General features: G+C 40.5%; 1 protein-coding gene across 1 annotated transcript in view; it reads left to right on the top strand.

The window, feature by feature from the left end:
• The first annotated feature begins 10,346 nt into the window (after positions 1 to 10,346).
• FBXL4 (F-box and leucine rich repeat protein 4) overlaps positions 10,347 to 21,875 on the top strand; it is a 52,552-nt gene continuing 41,023 nt past the window's right edge. Inside the window, exons 1-3 of the mRNA XM_058801675.1 lie at positions 10,347 to 10,512; positions 11,098 to 11,687; positions 20,276 to 20,621. Coding sequence (XP_058657658.1) covers positions 11,179 to 11,687; positions 20,276 to 20,621 — 855 coding nt within the window. The 5' untranslated portion in view covers positions 10,347 to 10,512; positions 11,098 to 11,178. The remainder of the gene's footprint in view (positions 10,513 to 11,097; positions 11,688 to 20,275; positions 20,622 to 21,875) is intronic.

Raw genomic sequence — 21,875 nt, 5'->3', positions numbered from 1 at the left:
ATAAAGCTAAAATGCAGTAAATATGATCAACTACACAATACAGCATTTTCATAGAATATAGCAGAGAAAGAGAGAATGCTACACAAAATATTGTTACATGGGAAAAAACCCCACAGGGAATAAAAAAAATTCCTTTTGAAAAAAGAGTTCCAGCTAACATATCAGCCAAAGAATTGTTAGGCCTGGATCATGGGAACACCTACGAACTTACTCAGTCTCATTGACTTAGTATACTTTCTCTTCCATTTCAAAGAATATATGTAATTTCACATATCAAAAAGCAGTAATGCTGGTCCAAAAGGCAGCGAGATGTTTCCCATGCTGGGTTAATATCCGGGGATGCAGAGGAAGCCAGAAAGAACAATTCACACCAGTGGCAATGGTGTTATGCATACGCACTCAGTGCTGCTTTGCACTTAGCACTTGGCTAAGTCTGTTGTATTAAAAATAACTCACTGATTAAAATGATTTCATTATTTTTAGGGTTCAGTTTAACATTTTAATATACAAAGCTTTGCAAAGTGGTAACAAAATTCAGATCAGTTCCCTGCTAGGAGCAGGACCTGCTGACTTCAAAGTCAGCTAGTTTCCTGCATGAATTGTTTACTTACAAAACGTTTTCTCAATAAATATGTTAGAAGCAGCAAAACAGACCTCCCTTGTTTGCAAACTTAACTAAAGTGTTACCCTGTATCCACTGGGAGTTGTCTTCTAAGTGTTTGCACAAGGCTCAGGTAAGCCTCACTGCTCCATCAGCAGATTCTTTGTTCTCACTATAAATCCCTCTGCTACATGTGCTTTTCCAACAACCACTTTGCCTGGAAAAGTGGATCTGGACACCTTTTGTGAGTGTAGAATGTAAATGAGCCTTTGACCTCCAAAGACCAATAGCTGGTGTGTGGTATCTTTACCTCCTCCTGTAGAAAGTTTCTCTCTGGACATTTTAATTGGTTATCACAATGGTGCCTTGGTATCAGTTGAAGTACCTGACTGTGGAATCAAGGCCTAGTCACCTGTCTTGGGAGCCAAAAGTCATGAAATGTCACCAGTCACATCTCTCCTTTATGTACTTTTGGCATATACACAGACATAACTTTTTATGCCACTTACAAGCTTTCCATGCTCTACGCCTATTTTTGAAATAACAGTATTCCTACTGACTTCAGTTAAGATTTCCCCTAATGGGCAAGACATACCACTGGTTATAATAAAGAGAAAAACCTGAAGAAGAAGCAGGATGCTGTTAAAACATGAATTTGGTGATTACAAAGTTTGATTAACACAGAGAAGCCAAGTCTCACTCTTATGTTACAAACAGAAGGTTTCCTGTACTGCTTTACCACTGTATTTCCATTCAACAGTGGACTATTTCTGGGATGTATTCTATGCCTAGTTTTACTGCTGATGTGGATATAGAAATATGTAAAAAGTGTTCATGTGCCATAGCTCACTGGAAATTATCTGTCAGCTCCAGATGTGGATAACTGTTGAATAAAAACAGATCATCAATTGGTTTTTGCAAAGGCTGTGGAATGACAATTTGACAGTAATTTGGAGCACATCTTGAGTGCACATAGCATGACTTTGAGACAGCAGCCTAGACAAAAAGGACACTGTCACCCAATGCCCTCTATCCCTTTCAATACATACTAGTCTTTCTGCAGTTTTAAAATGCCACATGCCATCGGGCAGCCTCTGTGAATAATGATGGAGTTGGTGTAGTAATTTCTCTAGCTTGTTAAGGATGTGTTCATACATTTTCTGTCTGAAAGCTTGAGGATGGTCTATCTGAAGTGGAGAGAGATGTACCTCCAAACAGTGACAACTTCCATGTCCCTTAGGCACCTATCATAGGAGAGAAGGGGATATGTTGGATCACCTGGAGGTATCCAGGTCTCCCTGTGATTTATAGAATAAGCCCAGCAGACCAGACCAAACACAGAACTTTGACAATGCTAAATTTAAGAGCAATCTGTTCCAGCCTCTGTGAGCTGGCAGATGAGTGGACTGAGAGAAAAACTTTTCATATCCATCTAGGTTTTGCACTGATACAGAATTCAACCTCCACACAACACAAAAACAAAGGATAGGAACAATTTGGCCAAACACAGAACTCTGTACAGATGTCTCTTGCTTGCTTTCTCTTTAAAGCTGACAATAGACAGAAATAGAAACTTTTGCATTCCTCTTCTTAGGGGACTGAATGCTAATAGAAGGGGTTAGATAATTTGTTAAATTAACCAATTAAATGGGTTAGATAAATGGTGTGTTCCAAGTATTTTCTCTTCGCTTAATTTGAAAAGAGAGGATAGCATGAGAGGTACAAAACCTAAAATGAAAGCAATATTATAAATAAAATAAACTACAAACTTTTCATCCCTAACCTACTTTCTGACTCACCAAACTTATTCAAATTCTTGTTTCCAATTTTATTTTGTATTAAAAATTCAAACTTTGAGTTGGACGCTCCCTGGGAAGGTGTTTATTGAAAGCACCTTTATAAATACTCTAGAGCTTGCATGCGACTGTAGGATTGAGGTGAGGATAAATGATGTCAAAAGGCACTCTACATTGTTGTCACTGAAACCTGAAGGGTCTAGCTTCCTCTTCCATGGAAGCAGTGTCTTAAAATTTGGGGCTTGAATTATTATTTTGAAACAGTACAGTGGTGTCTGAGGCACATAAAACATGTGTGTATATGTGCATTTCTGTATGTGTGCACACAGGTGTATGCAGGTCTACAAATCACCTGGAAGCTGGTCATCCTGGCATGTCCCTTGTGGAAATCGGGACTGTGAGGTGGCTTGTCTGCCACTGCAGTTAGCAACCAAAACGCATTCTGTACTAAACTTATATATTTCTATATTGGAAATTTATTACAAATGCATAGAATTTATATTAAAGGATTATACAAAAAGCACCTTACATAGCAACTATTTGCATATTTTCTGGATTTTTAGAATTATGTTTGACCACCTAGTAAAAGTCACCAACTTTATTTTCTACGGCAACTGAGTTATCCCAGGCACCATCTAACATGGAGCCTTGATGGAAACCTGAGGAGACCAGATGGAGTAACAGCAATTTCAGTGATTATTGCAGAAGCTCTAACTGGAAGGGGGGGTAGTTGGGAGAGAAAGCACCAAATTAAATTATATGACATTTCCTTTGCAATACACCAGGTAGCAACCCAAGAGGCACCATAGTGTGCTGGAGTAAGTACATTTTAAGATCAATTAAAAATAGGGCTGCCCTTATGGCATGCTAGGAACTCAAACATGACATTGAAAGCATAATCCAGCTGGCCTGGGGCTAGGGCAAGACACGCTGCCTGGTTTTCTGTGAGAAACCAAGCCGGGGCTCATCCTGAGAGGGTGGCTCACAGCACCCACCTCACCATGGCCTTTATGTCTGCAGAGCTAACAAGGCACAAAGCAGAGTGGGCCTGAGTCACAAAGCACAACATCCAATAATTCAACAGCCTGGAGGGAAGGGATGTCCCCCAGAGGGACCCTGACACACTTGAGAGGTGGGCTGTGTGAATCTCATGAAGTTCAACAAAGCAAAGTGTGAAGTCCTGCACCAGGATTGTGGCAATCCCTGACACACCTACATGTTGGGTGGAGAAGTGACTGAGAGCCACACTGTGGGGAAAGACTTAGGTGTGATGGCTGATGAAAAACTCAACACGAGCCAGCAGTGTGCACTCATAGTCCAGAAAACCAATGAGTCCTGGGCTGCATCAAAAGCAGTGTGGCCAGCAGGGTCAGGGAGGTGATTTTCCCCCTCTACTCTGCTCTGGTGAGATCCCACCTGTAGCACTGTGTACAATTATGGTGTGCCCAGCGTAAGGACAACATGAAAGTTTTGAAGCAAGTCCAGACTAGAGCATCTCCCCTATGAATGCTGAGCAAGTTGGGGCTGCTCAGTCTGGAGAAGAGATGGTTTTGTGGAGACCTCATGGCAACTTTCCAGTGTCTGAAGGGGCTGACAGGGAAGCTGCTGGGACTCTGCACCTGTCCTTGTTGTGGTAGTACAAACTGAAAAAGGGGAAATTTATGTTAGACAACAAGAAGAAGTTCTTAACTGTGAGAACGGTGAGACACTGGAACAGGTTGTTCAGAGAAGCCGTGGATGCCCCATCCCTGGCATTGCTCAAGGCCAGGTTGGATGGAGCTTTGAGCAATCAGTTCTAGTGCTGGGGGTCCCGGCGCATGGCAGTGGGGCTGGGGCTAGATGATCTTTAAGGGCCCTTCCAACCCTGGTCATTCCGGCACTCCCCTATCCCACAGCAAACCCTCCGCGCCGCTGCCCGCACGGGCCCGCCCCACGCCGGGGCTCGGGCAGGCGCAGCCGCCGGCCCCGCCCCCGCCGCGCCGCTTCCCCCGGTTCCCGCCCCCGCCGCCCTCCGTGCGCGCTGCTTCCGGCGGCGCCCGGCGCGGCGGCGGCTCCGGCGGCCCGGGCAGCTCCGCCCTCCGGACGGGGTAGGGTGGCGGCGGCGGTGGTGCTGCTGCCGGGCGGGCGCGGGGGGGCCGCAGCGCCGGGCCTTGCAGCAGCCCCGGTGCGGGGCCGGCCCTGCGCGGCGGGGGCGGGCGGCCGCGGGTGTGCGCTCCCCGTCCGCCCGCTCGCCCGGGGCAGGCTGGCGGGGCCGGGCCGGGCCGATGCTGCTGTCGGGGAGGGGAGGCGGAAGGCAGAGGCGGCACCGGGCAGTCCCGTCCGCACCTGCCCGCCGCTGTCCCTAGGCCTCGGCGGGAGCTGCCCACCGGGGAAAGGAGCTGTCCCCCCGGGGAAGGGAGCGCGGGCACCCCAGGAGTGGGAAGGGGTAGGGATGGGATGGAGCAGGGAGGACGGGAGGAATAGTGCCGGGACCAGACAAAGCGGGCAGGGCAGGCACGGGTTGTGCTCCTCTCCCCTGCGGGTCCGCCGCCGCTCCTCGGTTCCTGCGGTGTTCCACACTTAACACGGCTTCACAACACGACAGAAAGCAGGATAGGAGCTGAACTAGCGATACTATTTTATTTCGTTTTTTAGGTGTGTACTTTGGGGTGCTTCACTTCTTGTGGATTGTTATTTGCTACCAGTGCAGGCTGACAAATGGACATCAGTTGGATGTGAACGGACATGATTAGGACGAGAGAACACAGACTTAAGCTGTGCCAGGGGAGATTTAAGTTTGCCATGAGGAAGAATTTGTCCACCAAAGAGGTGGCTAGACACTGGAATGGGCTGCCCAGGGAGGTGATGGAGTCACTGTCCTTGGAGCTGTTTAAGGAAACACGGCACTTAGTGCAATGGTCTGGGTGACATGGTGCTTTTAGGTCACAGGTTGAACTTGTTGATCTCAGAGGCCTTTTCCAACCCAATTGATTCATCAATTCTGTGACAGTGGCAGGTACCAACTGCATGGCCTAATACCTGCGATCCATGCAGTGAGGAGGCAGCTGACCAACAAGTAAATGCTGTACAGAGTATGCCTGCCTGGAGAGGCCGTATAATATCTCAAGAGAAAAGTGAAAAGGCAAATAAGACAAGTGCACACAAATTTCTTTTTAAAATGTGTGGGGAATTTAATTTTTTTTTTTTTTTTCATGAAGGGGAGAGTTTCACCACAGCTGGAAGGGTTGTTGGTGAGAATGAAGTGGCATAATGCTGGTAACTTTAGACTGTCAATAGAAAGGGCTACATGATGATTTACTCATGTTGAGAAACAATTTCTGTTAAGACACGCCTCCATAAGACACTTTGTATGTGTAATAGGTGCCAAAGGAACTTTTGTCTCCATTGTATCTCTGTGCTGAACCACATCATGAGTCTGGTCCTAGCAGGAGTGCCGTCACTGAAGTAACCAGAAATTCTTGGATTTTGCCTGTTTTGGTGCTCATGAAGACAATGTAGGATTTTAGATAGATAAAATTGCAATATACTGCAATTTTTTCAAACAGTAGAATTATTAGTTAGAAGTGTGTGTGAAGTGGCTTATTAAGTGCCAGAATATATTATGGGAAGAAATGCAGCAAATGGGGCCTGAGTTTAAAGTCTACTGGTAATAGCTTATTAATTTTTAATTAAGAATAGCTTCTAGTTTCAACAAGTTGAGTGTAGATGTTGGTATAATCTTGGTAATTAACAGCAAGAGATGCTAACCTGTGGTAGAAGTACTCTGTTTTAGACTGTAATGTAAGGATCCAGTATTCCCTCTGTGCATTAGTGTACAAAGATAATTAAGAGATTTCCCATTTACTGTCTTTTATCTAAGACACACATATTAAATTGCATTAATCTTTCTTCAGAGATCATATGAGCCCTTGTTTTTGTCATTTATACATTCTTTGAAATTTGTCAATGTTGCTTTTTCTTTTATAGTCAGATGAAGGAGAATTGCTCACTGCTCCCAAATGTGAGATTAGCAAAGCTGGTGTGAACAGGAGTTATTACTTCACTGGCTTTAAGAATCAAACCTGGTGTATGCATGACTAGCATGTACAACATTTGCTTCTCTTGAAATAGTACAAACTCTTTCCTATCATGTGCTTTTCCAGGGATGGCTCAGGGATAAAATGTGCCATTTTTTTTTCCTAAATCTAGTATCTGTTACTTGTTATGTTTTTGCAGAAATCCTTCATTTCACAGCCCTTTGAAATCTCAAGTATTTTTCTGTGTACTTCCCACCTTTTCTCAGCAGTCTGGTTGGTGAATAGCTCTGTACTGTTTCTGCTTGTATGGGATAAAATTGTGGCTATTGAGGAGTTGCATTTGCCAAGCTAACCAAAATGAACAGGTAGAATCATAGAATATTCTGAGGTGGAAGGGACCCATCAGGATCATCGAGTCCAACTTCTGGCCCTGCACAGGACAGTCCAACAATGACATGACAGCATTGTCCAAATGCTTCTTGAACTCAGACAGGACTGGTGCTGTCACCGCTTCTCTGGAGAGCCTGCTCCAGTGCCCAGCCATCTTCTGAGTGAAAAACATTCTCCTCATACCCACCTAAACCTGCCCTGACTCAGCTTCATGCTGTTTTTTCAAGTACAGGAGTCATTAATTGGATGAGTTGCTTCAAAGCTTGAAAATAGATTTGTATACAAAAATTCCCTGTAAAAAGAGGCAAAGTAGACTGAAGAGGTCTAGTGCTTTGGAATGCTTTAACTTAATTAGTGCCTTTTCCCATGAGATCCGTACAGAAGCTGTAAGATGTTTTATTTTCTCTAGGTTTTCTGTGCTTGGAAGAAGGAAATAGTGAATTACAGTCTTAGAAGCCTTTCTGTATGTATAGCATGAAGAAAAGAAGGGTTAGAAAAAGGAGGCTTGCCCATATAATTGAAATAGTTATAAATTACATAATACTCTGGGTAGGAGATATTGTAAATAACGTGATGGACTCCAATGTATTTTGAAAGAAAATATCGCTTAAAAAAGTTTTATTCCAAGTCTAGTCCAAAGTGGTTTTCTGGAGTCCTGTCTGTTAAAGTAGAGATAACATTTTGGGAGTCCTTTGAGCTGGTCTGGCTTGGGACCTGTGCAGTCTTGCTCCCCCCTCAAGCCAGCACTCACCAAGATGGTTTGGGGACATCAGACTGAAAACTGGTTCTGGTATTTCATAGCACTATTTCAGTCCATTTAATGGTATTGACAGGAAAAAAAAATATATACATATAAAAGAAATAAAATATGTAGAAGGCTGCTGCTTGGGAGGAGGATAAAAAGACACCCTTATAAGAACCCTTTATTAGGCTTTAGTTTAGCATAATTATGCCTGTACAAAAAAAAAAAAATAATATACAGCAGGCCAAGGACCCAGCCAGAGATCAGAAGACATAGTTGCATGGGCCTAAGTGGATCTCTTTAAAATAATCAAGCAATTTGAGGGAAGGGGGAGCTTTTGACATAAACTTTGCATGTACATGAGCTCCAGAGCTGTTTATCGTGATGCTTTGCGTAGACCTGAGTCTGCATTTTTATCTTTTTTTGCAAAGTTAAATCCTGTCAATTAGAAATCAGCTTGACTTCTGGTAGTTCCTGAAAAAAAATCTCTTTGTATCATCTGGCCCTACTGATGTGTATTTAATGTAATTCTTTCACTAGCTTATTATCCTTTAACCTCTGGAGCAATTTTTCATTTGTCTTTTTAACGCCGCACAATTCCTAATGCTTCTTTTAAAGTGCCAGAAGAAGAATTCCTATTTGTATTGTAGTCCTAATGGTTATTTAATCCTTCTTTTACAGTGGTTTTGTCTTTCTTGTTATAAGCTACTATATCTGATACTGTTTTTAACTCTTTAATTTGTCTCCATTTCTGTTGTTTAGACTAGTAAGTTTACATGAAAGCTTTCAGTTCCTACTTATTTACTTTTGGACCTGTTGACCAATGCCAGCCAAAACTGATGAAGTTGTGTCAATGTCAAGGATTTCAAATTTTTACTGGTTTTATGACATTAATAAGCTGCTAGAGGGAGAATGACCCAAATTAACATTATTGCTAATGGAAAATCTTCAGCATGATTTCAGTTATTTCTTCTCTTAGACCTGGCTTAAACTGGCCAGCTGGCTGACATACAGTCCTGAACTGCTGGATGGTTTTGCTGCTGTTGGACAAGCTAAGATGAGGAGCACAGCTGGGTTTTACAGTGCCACAAGAACTGCAGGCTGTGGCCAGAGAAAGGCTGGAGTTTGCAGTGCAGATGTCAGGTTGTGTAGGTTGCATATGTGAGATAAGTGATTCCCACTGATATTCGAGTACCACAGCTGAATGATTCTTAAAATTGAGATCTGTAATGCTGTATTTTTCTTAATCATGAAAATTTTGAGTTTGAAGGTGGTGTATATGCTGATCTAGCCATGATTTCAGGGCTTGATAGCAGAACATTTGTTGAAGTTTAATGTCTGTTGGCATATTCTTTAAATAGATCTTTTTTTTTAAGAGGGAGAAAATCCAGAAGGAGAATGTATTTGTAATCTTTACTTCATCTTACATCAAAGCATCTCTGCTTTGAAAAAATAAAATAACTATTTTCAGTTTGGAGTTGTTTCTTTTTTCTTTTTTTTTCCTTTCTTTTAAGGAGGAAAGGTTCAGGGATGTGCTACTTTTTTTTCCCAGTGTCTTTTCTGAAGGGTGGCTTAGGTTGTTTGTGGGAAATGTGACATTATTGGTTCTTGGTGTTTCAGGGCAGCCTGAAGTAAATCTTGCATATTGTTTTATGCATTTCCTTCTGCACTGAGTATCAGGAGTAATTCATGTCCTTGACAGCTACATCAACATGTGAAACTAAACTAAAGGCCAATAATAGTAGAAGCAAGAAAGTGAGAATTGAGCACTTCATTAGTAAACTTTCTTTCTGTCCTGAGTCAAATGGGCAAATAGTGCAGCCTGTCCTTATCTGTTACCACAAGTGCCTTCTTGCTGGACATGTTCACGCCAAAGAGAGCTGTTCGTACATCTCTGTGTGTTTGTGAGTATGGGAATGAGCAACTGACCTAAAAAACACACTGTAGATCTGTGTAGAGACTTTAAAAAGCTTCCATTTGTTTAGTAATTTACCCTACTCTAAACGTATGCTCCCAAAAATGCTACAGTAGGGTGTCACTTGTACCCACTGCAGACATTAAATACATGGCGTGTCTGCCTGGCAGTGTGAGGCATCGTGTTTGTTGTTACTTGAGGTGTCTTCTGCAATAGAAGGGTCACATCTGTTGGTTCAGAGATTACCACAGTGTGTATCCTGTGGTAAACTAAGCGGCAACTCCCGCAGGGGCTGTTGAAGAAACATTTATTCTATTTTGAGACATGCTTAGTCATCCCTGCTTGGCCTCTAACGGGTTACAGGCATTGCTCCTTATTCTCTCTTAGTAAAGCTGATGGACAAGTTAATGAGAAGGCCAGTTTGTGAGGAAGTTTGTGAACTCATAGCCTGAGTGTGTTGGGTAGTGCCAGTGGAAATTGGAGAATACACGGCACATTTTGTTGTGTGTTGGTAAAACTCACAGTTTACATCACGCAGGTATGGAGCAGCTGCTCAATATGGGACAAGCATATGTAAGAGGATCCTTATTAGTAGGAATATGATACAGCCCTCCTGTGTCCTGTAGGAACATTCAGCTATAAATGCTTCTTCACTGTTGTAAACAGAAAACCTTAGTAAAGTAGTTTAGCTCTAATTTAGCTTTTTCTAATTGCTAAACCTGCTTATTTGATTGTTTTACTTGTTGGTGTCATCTGTGTAAAACACATCGATATTCTTAATTAAGAGTATATTCTGTGTTGGGTTTTTAAAGTATGCAGATCTAGTACATTTTGTGTTTAACTGAATTGCTACTTTAATGAAAATACTTTCTCTTGTCAGAATTAAAATGCTTTCTATGGGGACTTCTGCTTCTGATGCCAGGACTCTTTTGAAGACCTCATTTGTTGCATGGTTTAAAGGAAGATGATGTTGTTAGTGAATTCTGAGCATCCTTTGGGAGGCTGATGACCCTTCTGTTGTTGCTGTGTGCTGTCATGGACAGCTTCAAATGGTAAAGGCAGTATTTTTGTGACTCTTCTTTCAGATTAGTGCTCTGATAGAGGAAGCAGTGGTTTAAGTTTAGATTAACAGCCCAAAAGCTCCTTCTTTTCACTTTTTAAGGCCATTTACTCTTCTTTTAAGAAAGTAAAACCATTCACAGTGGTTTTAAGAAGCTGTGTCTTCACAATGGGAAGGTCTATCTTCAGATATGCTTTCACAGTTGTTTACAGCATGGGCCAAATTTCATTTCTTACTTGAATTAATTTCCCTGAGTCACTGCAATTTTCTTGTAATAAATCCCTAAAGATAATGCTTATTTTGACCATTAGTTTTTTTGTTGCTTGAGGGCTGGTTTTGGCTGATATTTCTTCATATCTTTTTTTTTTAAACAAAAAATGAATGTCAAGTAAGGTAAAAAGTAAATGGGAAGCCACACTTAGTAGCTTCCAACTAAACAATTGTCTTACAATAAAATACAATAATTTATTAATATTTTAGTAGCAGTACTTTGTTTAAGACGATATTCAAAACGGCACAATTTGCTTTCTAAGAATTCTGTGTCTACTCACTGTGTTTATTCATTCTGTTTTATCAGCTCTTTTCCAAAACACCACAGGCAGTTAATGCAACTTACAAAGGACTCCTGACTTTTTGCATCTTCCTAAGACCTATCTAGATGCCACCAGTGTTTCCCATGCTAACAGTCCTGAGCATGTTTTACTACATGTGCCTTCGGCGCCGGGCGAGGACAGCGACGAGAGGAGAGATGAACAGTCGGAGGGCCATTGAATCCAACACCCGCGCCTTGCCCATCAACGTTGAGATAGTTCAGTATGCCAAAGAAGTGTTGGATTTCAGCTCTCACTATGGCAGTGAGAACAGCATGTCCTATACCATGTGGAATTTAGCAGGGATTCCCAACGTGTACCCTAGTTCTGGTGACTTTACCCAGACTGCGGTCTTTCGAACTTACGGCACCTGGTGGGATCGCTGCCCGAGCGCCCGGCTGCCTTTCAAGAGGACTCCATCCACCTTCTGTAGCCAGGACTATGTGGAACTTGCTTTTGAAGAACCAGTTTATCCCACTGCAGTGCACATTCTGGAAACCTATCATCCTGGAGCTGTAGTCAGGATTTTGGCATGCTCTGCAAATCCTTACTCACAAAATCCACCAGCTGAAGTAAGGTAATTTTTTTCTTCTTTATGCTTTCCTGTAATTTTTTTCTTCTTTATGCTTTCCTGTAAGATGTTAAGTGCTACAAATAGGACTGTTTAGTGAGGTTTGCTTCCTAATATTTTTCAGTTTTGTATCTGACTGACTAAAATTTTCTTTATTTCTGCATGTTTTTAAAACTGTGGTGTCTTGTTTTGATAGCAGCTTCATAGATATAGACTTTTTTTGGAATTAATGCATGTCCTAATATCAACTTTAATTTGTGTAATAGTTTTGATGTTGGAATTTTTATGGGCAATAATTACTACATCTGTATAAAACACTACTTCTGTAGTGGTAGGTCTGAGCTCTTCCTTCAGTAGCAAGAAGAAATTGTGTAAAAGAGGTTGAGGATTCATGGCTGCTGTAACATCCTGCTTCAAGTAGCCATGGACTCTTTCTTCTCTGCATGCTTTAGACTGAATGTATAGTATAATTAGGCACTGTAACTATTCATATGGAAATGAAGCTGAAACCAGAAGCACAGAACAGTCAGACAAAAGGTGATACCATTTGTCTGATCTTTATTTTTGGTCTGGTCAAAGGATGGTGAGCTCAACTTGTTTTTATACTCACTTCATCTAAAAGAAGCAGATTTGATCCTGTTGGTTTTCCTTATATTAGGAAGTCTTGATGAAATTCCAGTTGCAGGATCAGGAGTGTGGTAATCTGGGGAATGGTAAGATAGTAAAGAAAAACATTGTGTGTGAGGTGAGAAGCTCTTAGTGAGGAGGTGAGGAAATAGGAATGGAAGGAGCAAGTGAACAGGTCAAATCATGTAGTGGGGAAAAACATTGGGAAAAGCTGTCAGTATGTGCAATTGAAGTAGTCCTTATCAAAGAGAGATTAAATAATACCAAAGATATAAAGGAAGGGAGAGCTGATAGAAGGAATACTTAACAAAATGTGTCCTGTAAAGATTAGTATGCCAGCAAATACGATATTATTATGAAACACACACTTTGGTGGTATAAGTAGTGCTAATGTGGATGTTGGGTGATTTTTTTACTGACTTACCTTTTACAGATGCCACTAAAAAGTATATTTTTAGGTCTAACTTATTATCCCTTGCTTTCTAATACTGGGCCATTGATGATCATTCAAAAACCCTTGGAAAATCAGGTGTCATGGTTTATATTCAAAATTCCCAGTTAATATATTTTGTAGGCTTCTGTCATCTGCTGTGGCTAAGTGCAGTTGCTTGTTTTACAGATCTAATGAGAATATGATATGTTGTATAGCTCTGAAGTAAACATCTGAATTCAAGGAACAGTGACAGGTCAAAGTAATAATAATAGGCCACCTAACTTTAGAAGTATGAGTGCTTTTGGCACTGTAATACAGAACTTATTTACAGAATGGTATGTGGTGAAGGCAGCTTTAGACTTTCAAATTCAGAACCTAATGTGAAATGACTTCTGGGCAATTACTCTGTGAACTTCCATTTTACTTTTTTATTTTGTGATGTAGATCTTATTTCTTTATGTTGAAGCACAGATTGGAGGAAAGCTCAAAAATAGTTAATTGAAGGACCTGTTTAATTAGGTAAACAAAACAAGAGATATAGAAAATTGCACAGAGAGCTAAAAGGAGATGGAAGTGAAAATACTAATATAAAACTTTGGGGTATGGGCTTTATGACTTCTCTTGAGGTGTGGTCAGAGTGAGAGCTCAAATGCTCTTCTTCAAAATGAAAGTTTTGTAGGATTTTGCTTTTTAATATGTAGGCAAGAATGCCCCTTGTCCTGCCTGCATAGGTTAACTATTCTGGTTGGAAAAAGGTTGTCTCAGGCATCCTTGGAAGGAGTAGTCTGTGCTGCCTCTTCAATAATTGTTAGTCTTGATGCTAGAGAAGTGTTAGAGGGATGCTTTCTTCTGTTTGCTTACCTTTGCTCTGCAGGATTTGTGTGTTTGGAGCTGAGCATTTGGTTTGTCTCTTTTTTTCTAAAGAAGGCCATGTCTTATGTATGGTGTCATGAAGGGAAGATGAAGGAACCCTTTCTCCACATCAGGGACACAATATTTTTTCTCTGTTCTTTTGCTCACCTTTGTGAGAGGAATCTGAAGAGTTGCAAGAGCGCAGTCTCTTTTCTGCTTCTGTTCTTGATCTCTTGTTTTTACCTCCAAAAATTCTCTGAGATATCAACTAAGAATTCTTTTTTTTTTGAAGATGGAATGCTGCTGTAATCTCAGGTGATTCCTTGTTTGACTGATGTTTTGGTCTTGAAGCATTGCCATACTATTTTCTTCTGTTAAAAAAGGCCATGACCTACTTACTCAAAAGGCACTTAGAACCTTGTTTTCCTCTTCTGACTATTTTGATACTTTGTTTTTTGATACTTGGGTTATTACCGATGAAACTTGTGTGTGCTGCTTTGTTTTATCAGCTGACACTGTACATGTTTTTGAACACCAGTGTGGAAAGGGCAGGTCATTAGGAAAGTTCTCTTTCACCAGCTCATACTTGATATACAAAGAAGGCCAAACTGTCAGTGAAGTCAAAACTTTGCTGAGGACAAAAGCTTCGAGGCTGCAAGTCTCTTTATGAGGAGCTAGTGTATCACAGCTCTTGCTCAAGAGAATTTTACATATTTTTGTTAAAAAATGGCTAACACCTGCATACTTGGCCAATGTATTACTCACTTTATGCTTCAGTTGCATGAAAGAACAGCTCTTGCAGATGTTTAGAACATGCTCTTTGGTCATGTTCCTTTCTTGCTGGTGCACTGAGCACTGCTGTTGCAGCTTTGTATGATGCTGTCTCAGGTGAGCTTTATTCAGTGTCTTTGGAGGTGGCGTCACATCTTCATGGGATGGGAATAAGCATTTACTTCTCAGAGGGTTTGCAATTGTTTCCAGGTAATCCTCATGCTTAGAACATGACAGTTTGGCTTTTTTTTCATTATGGTTTAACTGGCATCCAGCAGCTGGAGGATTCTCTGTCCTCTCATATCTTTCACTGCTTCAAACACAGAAGGCATTACATCACTTTTCTCTACATAAAACAATTTTTAAAAATTATCAATGTCAGAGGAACTGCTGTTCTAACACATGGAAACGTTTTGTGCTTTTCATTTGTGTCTCTCCTATCCCGATTGGTGAGAAGTGTAGGTAATTCCTTAAGCTATACTAACATTCCATGTACAGATTTGTTATGTGAATTAACCAAGTGCAGAAAACCCAAGAAAAAAATAATAGTCTGAGATTAGGGACATGTTGTAACATAAAGTCTCAATTTTATGTGGTGAAGAAATCAATCCCTATTTTTGATTGTGCTGTGTTGTGATTATTTTACTAGTGTACAGTAGTGCACATTCTGTGTTGTCACCAAGCTTCAGCCAGTGGAAGAGGCAGAGCTCTACACTCACGTGGTGGGGACAAATGCAGCATAAGCTGAACCCAACCAAGAGTGTTTTCTTTGTTTTTCATAGTGTATTAGATTGATGGGTAAATTATAGCTAGCCTCTATCATGAGAAAAATGGGGTTTTTTCCTGTTTTTTTCCTCCTTTTTTACGCAGAAGGCTTGCTGTTGATGATTTCCCAGTGGATTCTTCAGTGTTAGCCCTTTTGATACATTTTGATATTCTTATAGTTAGTTGTTGTGAGTCTTTGTGTAAATGGGAAAGTCAAAAATAATTGTTTCAGAACTTTTTCAACTTTTTCTTTTATAAAAATAACTTAGGTTTTTAAGTTTGTAATATGAAACAAAAAAGTGGTCCCTATTCTCCTGTTGTGGTCTTCTAAAATTTGATTTGACTGTTGTTTTTCTGTCATATATGTGTTATACTGTACAGTCATGTTCTTTTATTAAAAGCTCAAAATCAGAGATTGCTAACAAGTCTGGAATCTGTGGCTGTACTTGGGGTAATATTTCATAGCATATGTCCTTCCTACAATGCAGTGATTGCTTCTTCAGTAATTAGAGATTATCTTGTAATTATTTTTTTCTTGTTTGCTACAGATAAGGTGTGACACTTAGTAGGTTTTTTCTCACGGATGAGATACCATAATCATTTGTCTGGGACCACTTCCATTCTGCCTTGTGTATTCCTGTTGTTTATTTCTATTTAATTTATTTAATTTCATGTCATTTCGAATTTTACTAGAAAATTGAGCATGGCTCAGTATCTCCAAGCTTAACTGTGTTTGCTGTATGCAAAGTTTGTTTCTGAAAGTCTTAAAGCCTGTAGAGACAGAAGCTGCTACAAACCAGAGCAGCAAGCTAATGAAGATGGACAAAATAAAAGGCTCCTTCTCCTTCCAGTGGGAAATTTATTGTATTTAAGCAGCCTGGACAGGGATCAAAATGTTTTATGGAACCTCTTTCTCTGCCTCCCCCTCCCCCTTTAAAAAAAGGGAGTGAAACCAGAAAGGCAGTGTACTGAATGTAAAATATCATGTAGAGAGTGGCATTCAGATGGTTCTTTCACTGAGAATCTCAGATGAAAACACCCAAAACTCTGCTGATACCATCAACACATTAGCGTGTGATAAGGAACCTTCGGGCCTGTATCTCACCTATGTGTAACACACAAGTTCTGGACATTTGCATCCGTACTTAAAACTTGTTTTGACATCTTCAGGCGAACAGCTTTTTCTTGTTTCGATGCCTGTCATAGAAAAATGAATTCTGAGTTCATGGAATACAGTCATTTTTGAGAAGCTCCTAAAAAGCTCATGTAGACAGAGCGGTTACTTGAAGTACCTTTTGCTGTTTTAAGTGTCCTGACCATGCTTGGAGTTCTGTCTGCTGTCTCTGGTATTTCAGAATTGAACTCTTGGTAGAAATGAAAATTTGCTTTGTATTTTCTCATAATAATTAAACTGCTTTGAACTCTGCTTATCAGCCTAATCTGAATGATTCTTAAATTGTGCTCATGATCTTCCCAGTCTCCCCTGCCTTTTGTGTTTATGAGCTCACAGCTGAGGTCAGGGGTACACTTTCCAGGTTGGTTTGAAATAGTGTGCTGAAGCATCCCTGGTATGTTTGCAGGCAGGAGATGTTTTCTCCTAGGTAATCTACAGATTTCTGCTGTGCAGTTGCTTGGCTAAGAGCAGCATGTGATTTTAATTGTTGCACAAGTTGCATTTTTATCAAAGGAGTGGTTATATTCTCTGAGAATCCTCATGTTCTCCTTGTTGGTCTATCCGGAACTCTCCCTTCTATTGGCTTTTAACTCAGCTATTAGTTTTTAACTTTAGCTCAGCTATTGGTTTCTTGAGGCATTTACTGGATTGCTTGTAGTGCTTTTTTAACTTTCTACACCTATCTCGATTTGACAATACAAGAAACCTCAGCAATTGCAAGCAAAGGTTAATCTTGTCCTGCAGGAGAGAAATCTGATTACTTTTCCTAGAAGACCCCTTTTCAAAGACTCTCTCTTATTACATATATTTCTTCAGAAGTAACCAGGTCTGCTCAGGCATCATCTTAACCATTAAAAACCTTCCCAACAACATTAGGTCAACAAAAAATTAGTCAAGCTTTAAATCTATGCTATCATTTGACACAGACCTTCCAAGTATGATTCTCAGCCTAGAAATCACTAGACAGTATTTTTCTTCATGGTAAAGGAAGAAGGATGGAATTTTTTTTTTTTCTTAACCGCATAGATGTATGGAGTCTTTAGTATCAGAGAAAATTGAGTTCCTGTCTGTCTCCATGGGACACAAAAAAATATAATGGGAAAACTGAGTCTATGGCTGAATGGGGACACTCACTTAATGTCCTCCTTTTCTTCAATTACTAGAGAAAATACAGATGTTGCTGACTCTTGTTCAGGCTTTGCCTGGCACTCCTTGCTGGAAACACTGAGGCTTTCTAGCACAGTGGTTTCTGATGAAACCTAATCAAAGCATTCTCAGTGTGACATCTTTGATCAGCTGTTACTGAATATCTGCAAGACTGGAGGACAATGTACTATCTCAATTCATTTGATTCTACTTGATTTTTGAGAGCTGCTTAATTAACTCAGGGTGTGGAGCAGGCAGAAATCCTTTGACTTCTTTAAAGGTATTTATTGGGATTCAGTTTCTCTTTGTTTTGGGTTAAATAGCTTATTGAACATTGTAAGCTTGAAACAGATGCAGGTGACCTTCCTAGGGAAACTGATTGTGATACATATCCTCAAACCAGGACTGACTGTCAAAATGCCTTTCTTATGAAAGATTTTTAGGTGGATTATCCTAAGAGAAGAATGTTCCAGAACAGAAGAATGAAATTCTTTCTGAAGCCTCATGGAAATTCAGACTTTTTTGATCCCCGTGTGAATTCTTCACTCCCATTCTGATTACGTGCAGTCTGTTTAAGTGTCACAGTGGTGATCCCAGAGGAAGAGATCACTTCCACTTGTAGTAATGGGGTAGGAGCATGGGAAGGATTTACCATGTCTACACATGGGAAAGATTTGCCAGCCCTGACTCAGAGCAGCTGCTATTGCCTGCTCTTGTTTGTGGTGCCAGCAAGGCAGAGAGCATCATCAAATCAACCTGATAAACTTGAGTTTTTCCAGATAAACCAAGAGCTAACTTCTTTGAAGTTAGATTGGTGGGCTGTTGATGAGAAGTAAACAGGATGACAAGGACAGTGGAAAATTGTCACTGGTTTTATTGTTCATCAGCATTTGGTATGCAATGTGAAGCTTCACAAGATTGTGAAATCATGCTACGTGTCTTCCATTTTCTCTAGTTTATTACAAAGACTGGAAACTAGCTACTGCCTGCTGGAGCTGGTTATTGCACTGCAATTTGATGAGCCCAGATCTTCAGATACATTATTTTTTTTTAAGAGCTCTGCTGCTGCTAGATAATCCTCTCTCCAGGGTCCAAAAGGAGAAGTCAATAACAGACACATTCTGCTAGAAGTTGATGGTCCAATGTGTGTTAGATTAGTGAAAAAATAGCCTTTGAGTTTCCCCAAGGCTACTTTGAGTGGGTACATGGAAGTGTCTAAGCAAAATGTCAGATGGTGGTCTGGGTGTGTTCAAAGAAGGTCATGTGCCTTGCCAGCACTGAGTATTTGCTTAGAGAATCGACCTGTGTGAGAGGATGTGACAGTGGGACTACACCTGTTCCTTTGCCATGAATAGACATTCATTTTGTAAATCAATGAAATCTTTTCTTAATACTATGTCTCTCTTATGAAAACTCTTAATTTTAGGGTAGAGCTGTCCACTCTCCTGTGTTAGTACTTTGATGTACCAGATGCTCACTACTCTTTATGTTTGGTTTTAGTTTGGGGTTGTTTTCCTTTGGACGTAAGAGTTCTGCAAGTCTCCCATTCTATTATAAGGTACTTGGAGAGCAGCATGATGTAGGATAGGAAAATTTATCTCTGCATACCTGAAAATGTTCATTGTGAAATGGAAGTTATGGCCAATGTGGATTAATTTTCTTGATTTTCCCTTTTTCCTTTTTTTTTTTTTTTTCCAAATATCAAACTTCTTAACCTTACTTATGTTGTGTGAAGTGTTTTAATGAAAATCCCTGCATTTTTTCACTTTCTGATATGATGGAAAAAGTTAAAGCATTTGTTTCTGTGTAAGTTCAAAGTAGTGGTGTCTGGTAGGGGAAGCCAAGATGCTGAGGTACTGGGGAGCCAGTACTGAAGTAAGAACTCTATCTAGAGTGCTTCTGAGATTCATGTAATAGGACAAGAAGTCTGAGAGAAATCCTTGAAGTTGGGGCTTGGGAGTGCTGAAGATCCAATGTAAGACTTGGTTCCTCCAGGTTACTCAGTTGGCAGCAGGTTTCCCTGTCACTTGATGGAGGAGATCTGGGGTCTGTGTACTGAAGTAAGGTATGTACCATGCTATGTATGGTAGTTCAGTATATGCCTTGAACTTCTTTTGTCTCTTACTGGACCAAAGAGGAGAAAGGCTTTCCAGTTCAGCAGTTTAAAAATGCTGGCATCTTTTGCAAAGGACTCTTTCAAAAATGACTTGAAGTTTCTACTTTCTTTGCTAATATGTCACTGAATTACTCATAAAAGGAACATTTTGCTTGCCTAGGCAGATAAACACAGTAAAATTTAAATTTTTTTACTAATTTGTAATACTGTAATTTGGACAGGTTTGATATTAAATAGTCTGAGTGGTGGGGATCTTTTTCTTTTATTTTGTAGGAAATAAGAGGTCAGATGACTCTCTTTGGGTTACAGGCAAGAGTGTTGCTTGTGTACTTACACTGACACGCCATCATTGTGAAGACATCAGCAATCCATTTGTTTCATTACCTTACCTGTGAGTTGCTAGATAAACTTGGTCACAGATAACACTAACACAAGTGACTGACTGTGACTCTATAGCTTGTTTTGTTATTCAGTGGAGAAAATATGCTAAGGTCATGAATTAGTGTGAGTTTACCAGGAATTAAATTCATCCGTAGAGTATTTATCAAATCTTGGGAAACTGTAAGTATCATAAATCATTTTTCAGCCTTTTTCTTGCTTGTTAAATACTTCTGACAGATGATGTTGCCCTCTTACTGTGCTCAGGAATTGCTTTAGTAACTTGATTTTAATTCCTGTACTGTATGTGTGTTTGTTTTTTTTTTTCCCAGATGGGAAATACTTTGGTCTGAGGCACCTACAAAGGTGAATGGTCCTCAGGCTCGGCAGTTCACACCTTGTATCAAGCAGATAAACTTCCCCACAAACTTGATCCGACTGGAGGTGAACAGCTCCCTTCTGGACTATTACACTGAATTGGATGCAGTGGTACTACATGGTGTGAAAGAGAGGCCTGTGCTTTCACTTAAGACTTCCATGATTGATATGAATGATATAGATGAAGATGAGGATGAAGAAAAATTTGCCTGTGGAATGGATGCCCTTAATAAACAATTCAGCATTGTTACCCTCAGGGAATGGCCAACTAATGGATATTTTGATAAACTGCCTTATGAGGTAAGAAAAGCATGTTTACCATCAATCATTGTCTTGATTGTTAAGGGTGCAAAGGTGCTTTACAGAGTATTGGTCAGGATTGTTGTTTTTTCCCCGTTCCTTGCATTCCTTGTGAATCTCCTGCATTTACTGTATAGGTATGCCTGAGTTCTGTAAGTCTGTCTGCTTCCATGGGTGGATGTTAAGTATTTTCATAGTTACTGCACTCTTACTTCTCAAGGATCTTTGCACTCACACAGTTTTTACACCAGATACTGTAGCCTTGAATTTCCAGCTCTTGAACTTAAAAGCTTTTAGCAGTTTTCCAGTAGGTTTTTAGTCCTCATGCTTGACAAAGAAAATACACAGAAGAGATATGAAAAGATTCAGTCAACATCTGGAAGTGGAAAGAGTTTGCAATAGGCTAAAAGTTCTTTTTCCTGTTTTCTCTCTCTTACAAAACTTAGAGAGCTTTGTTCTTGAAAGTGCCATAATATTTTAATATTATTATTAAATGAGCTTTTCCCATCCAGCTAAGTTTTGAATTGTGGTGCAGGTAAAATATGTTATAGCTGAACTTCAACACGCTGTCTTCTTTTTATGCTTGCTACTTTTTATTCTGTCATTAACACAGAAAACAGTTGTGAACAAACTCCTTTCAGCTCCCCTGGCAGCGCAATGGTTGCTCAGAGTGTGTAGATGAGTATTTTCTTTCCTCTAATTTCCAGTATAATGAAATTGTGGAGTATGATTGCTGAATACCATGTGCAGGCCAGGCAATTCTCAGGGGGGTACAGCTGTTTATGAAGGCTGGTACCCTGACTGGAGTAAGAATTGAGAGATGAAACAATTATCATCACCTCTCCTGAAATAAACTGTTGGCACATCGTGGAAAGGAGCCTTTACTTGCTGGTCAGACTCGGGCAGAGGCAGGATTGTTCCTGCTGCGGTCTGGCAGAGGCAGCAGGTGTTCATTCATTCAGTGGTAGCTCAGCAAATGCTCAGAGAGCTTGTGGCTTGAACCAGACTCGCTTTTGAAAGGGAGGGTGAGGTGTGCTGCCATGGATTGGAGGGTGCTTGCAGAAATGCCTCTTCTGATCAAATAGTATTTCAGTCTTACCACATCTTTTGACTCTAAGTACCCCAGTTTGACAAATGAAGGCCGTGCTTGGGTGACCATCCACCCTAGCAGCCTGCAGAAGTTTGCTGTGCTTGTAAAGAGAAGAGAATGTAACAACTCTTACTGTCTTCTCTTGAAACTTCTCTTGAAACCAA

Source organism: Ammospiza caudacuta, chromosome 3 (assembly GCF_027887145.1).
Source record: "Ammospiza caudacuta isolate bAmmCau1 chromosome 3, bAmmCau1.pri, whole genome shotgun sequence".
NCBI classification, from domain to species: Eukaryota; Metazoa; Chordata; class Aves; order Passeriformes; family Passerellidae; genus Ammospiza; species Ammospiza caudacuta.
Note: the sequence above shows the minus strand (reverse complement) of the source record. Positions and strands in the feature narration are given on the sequence as shown.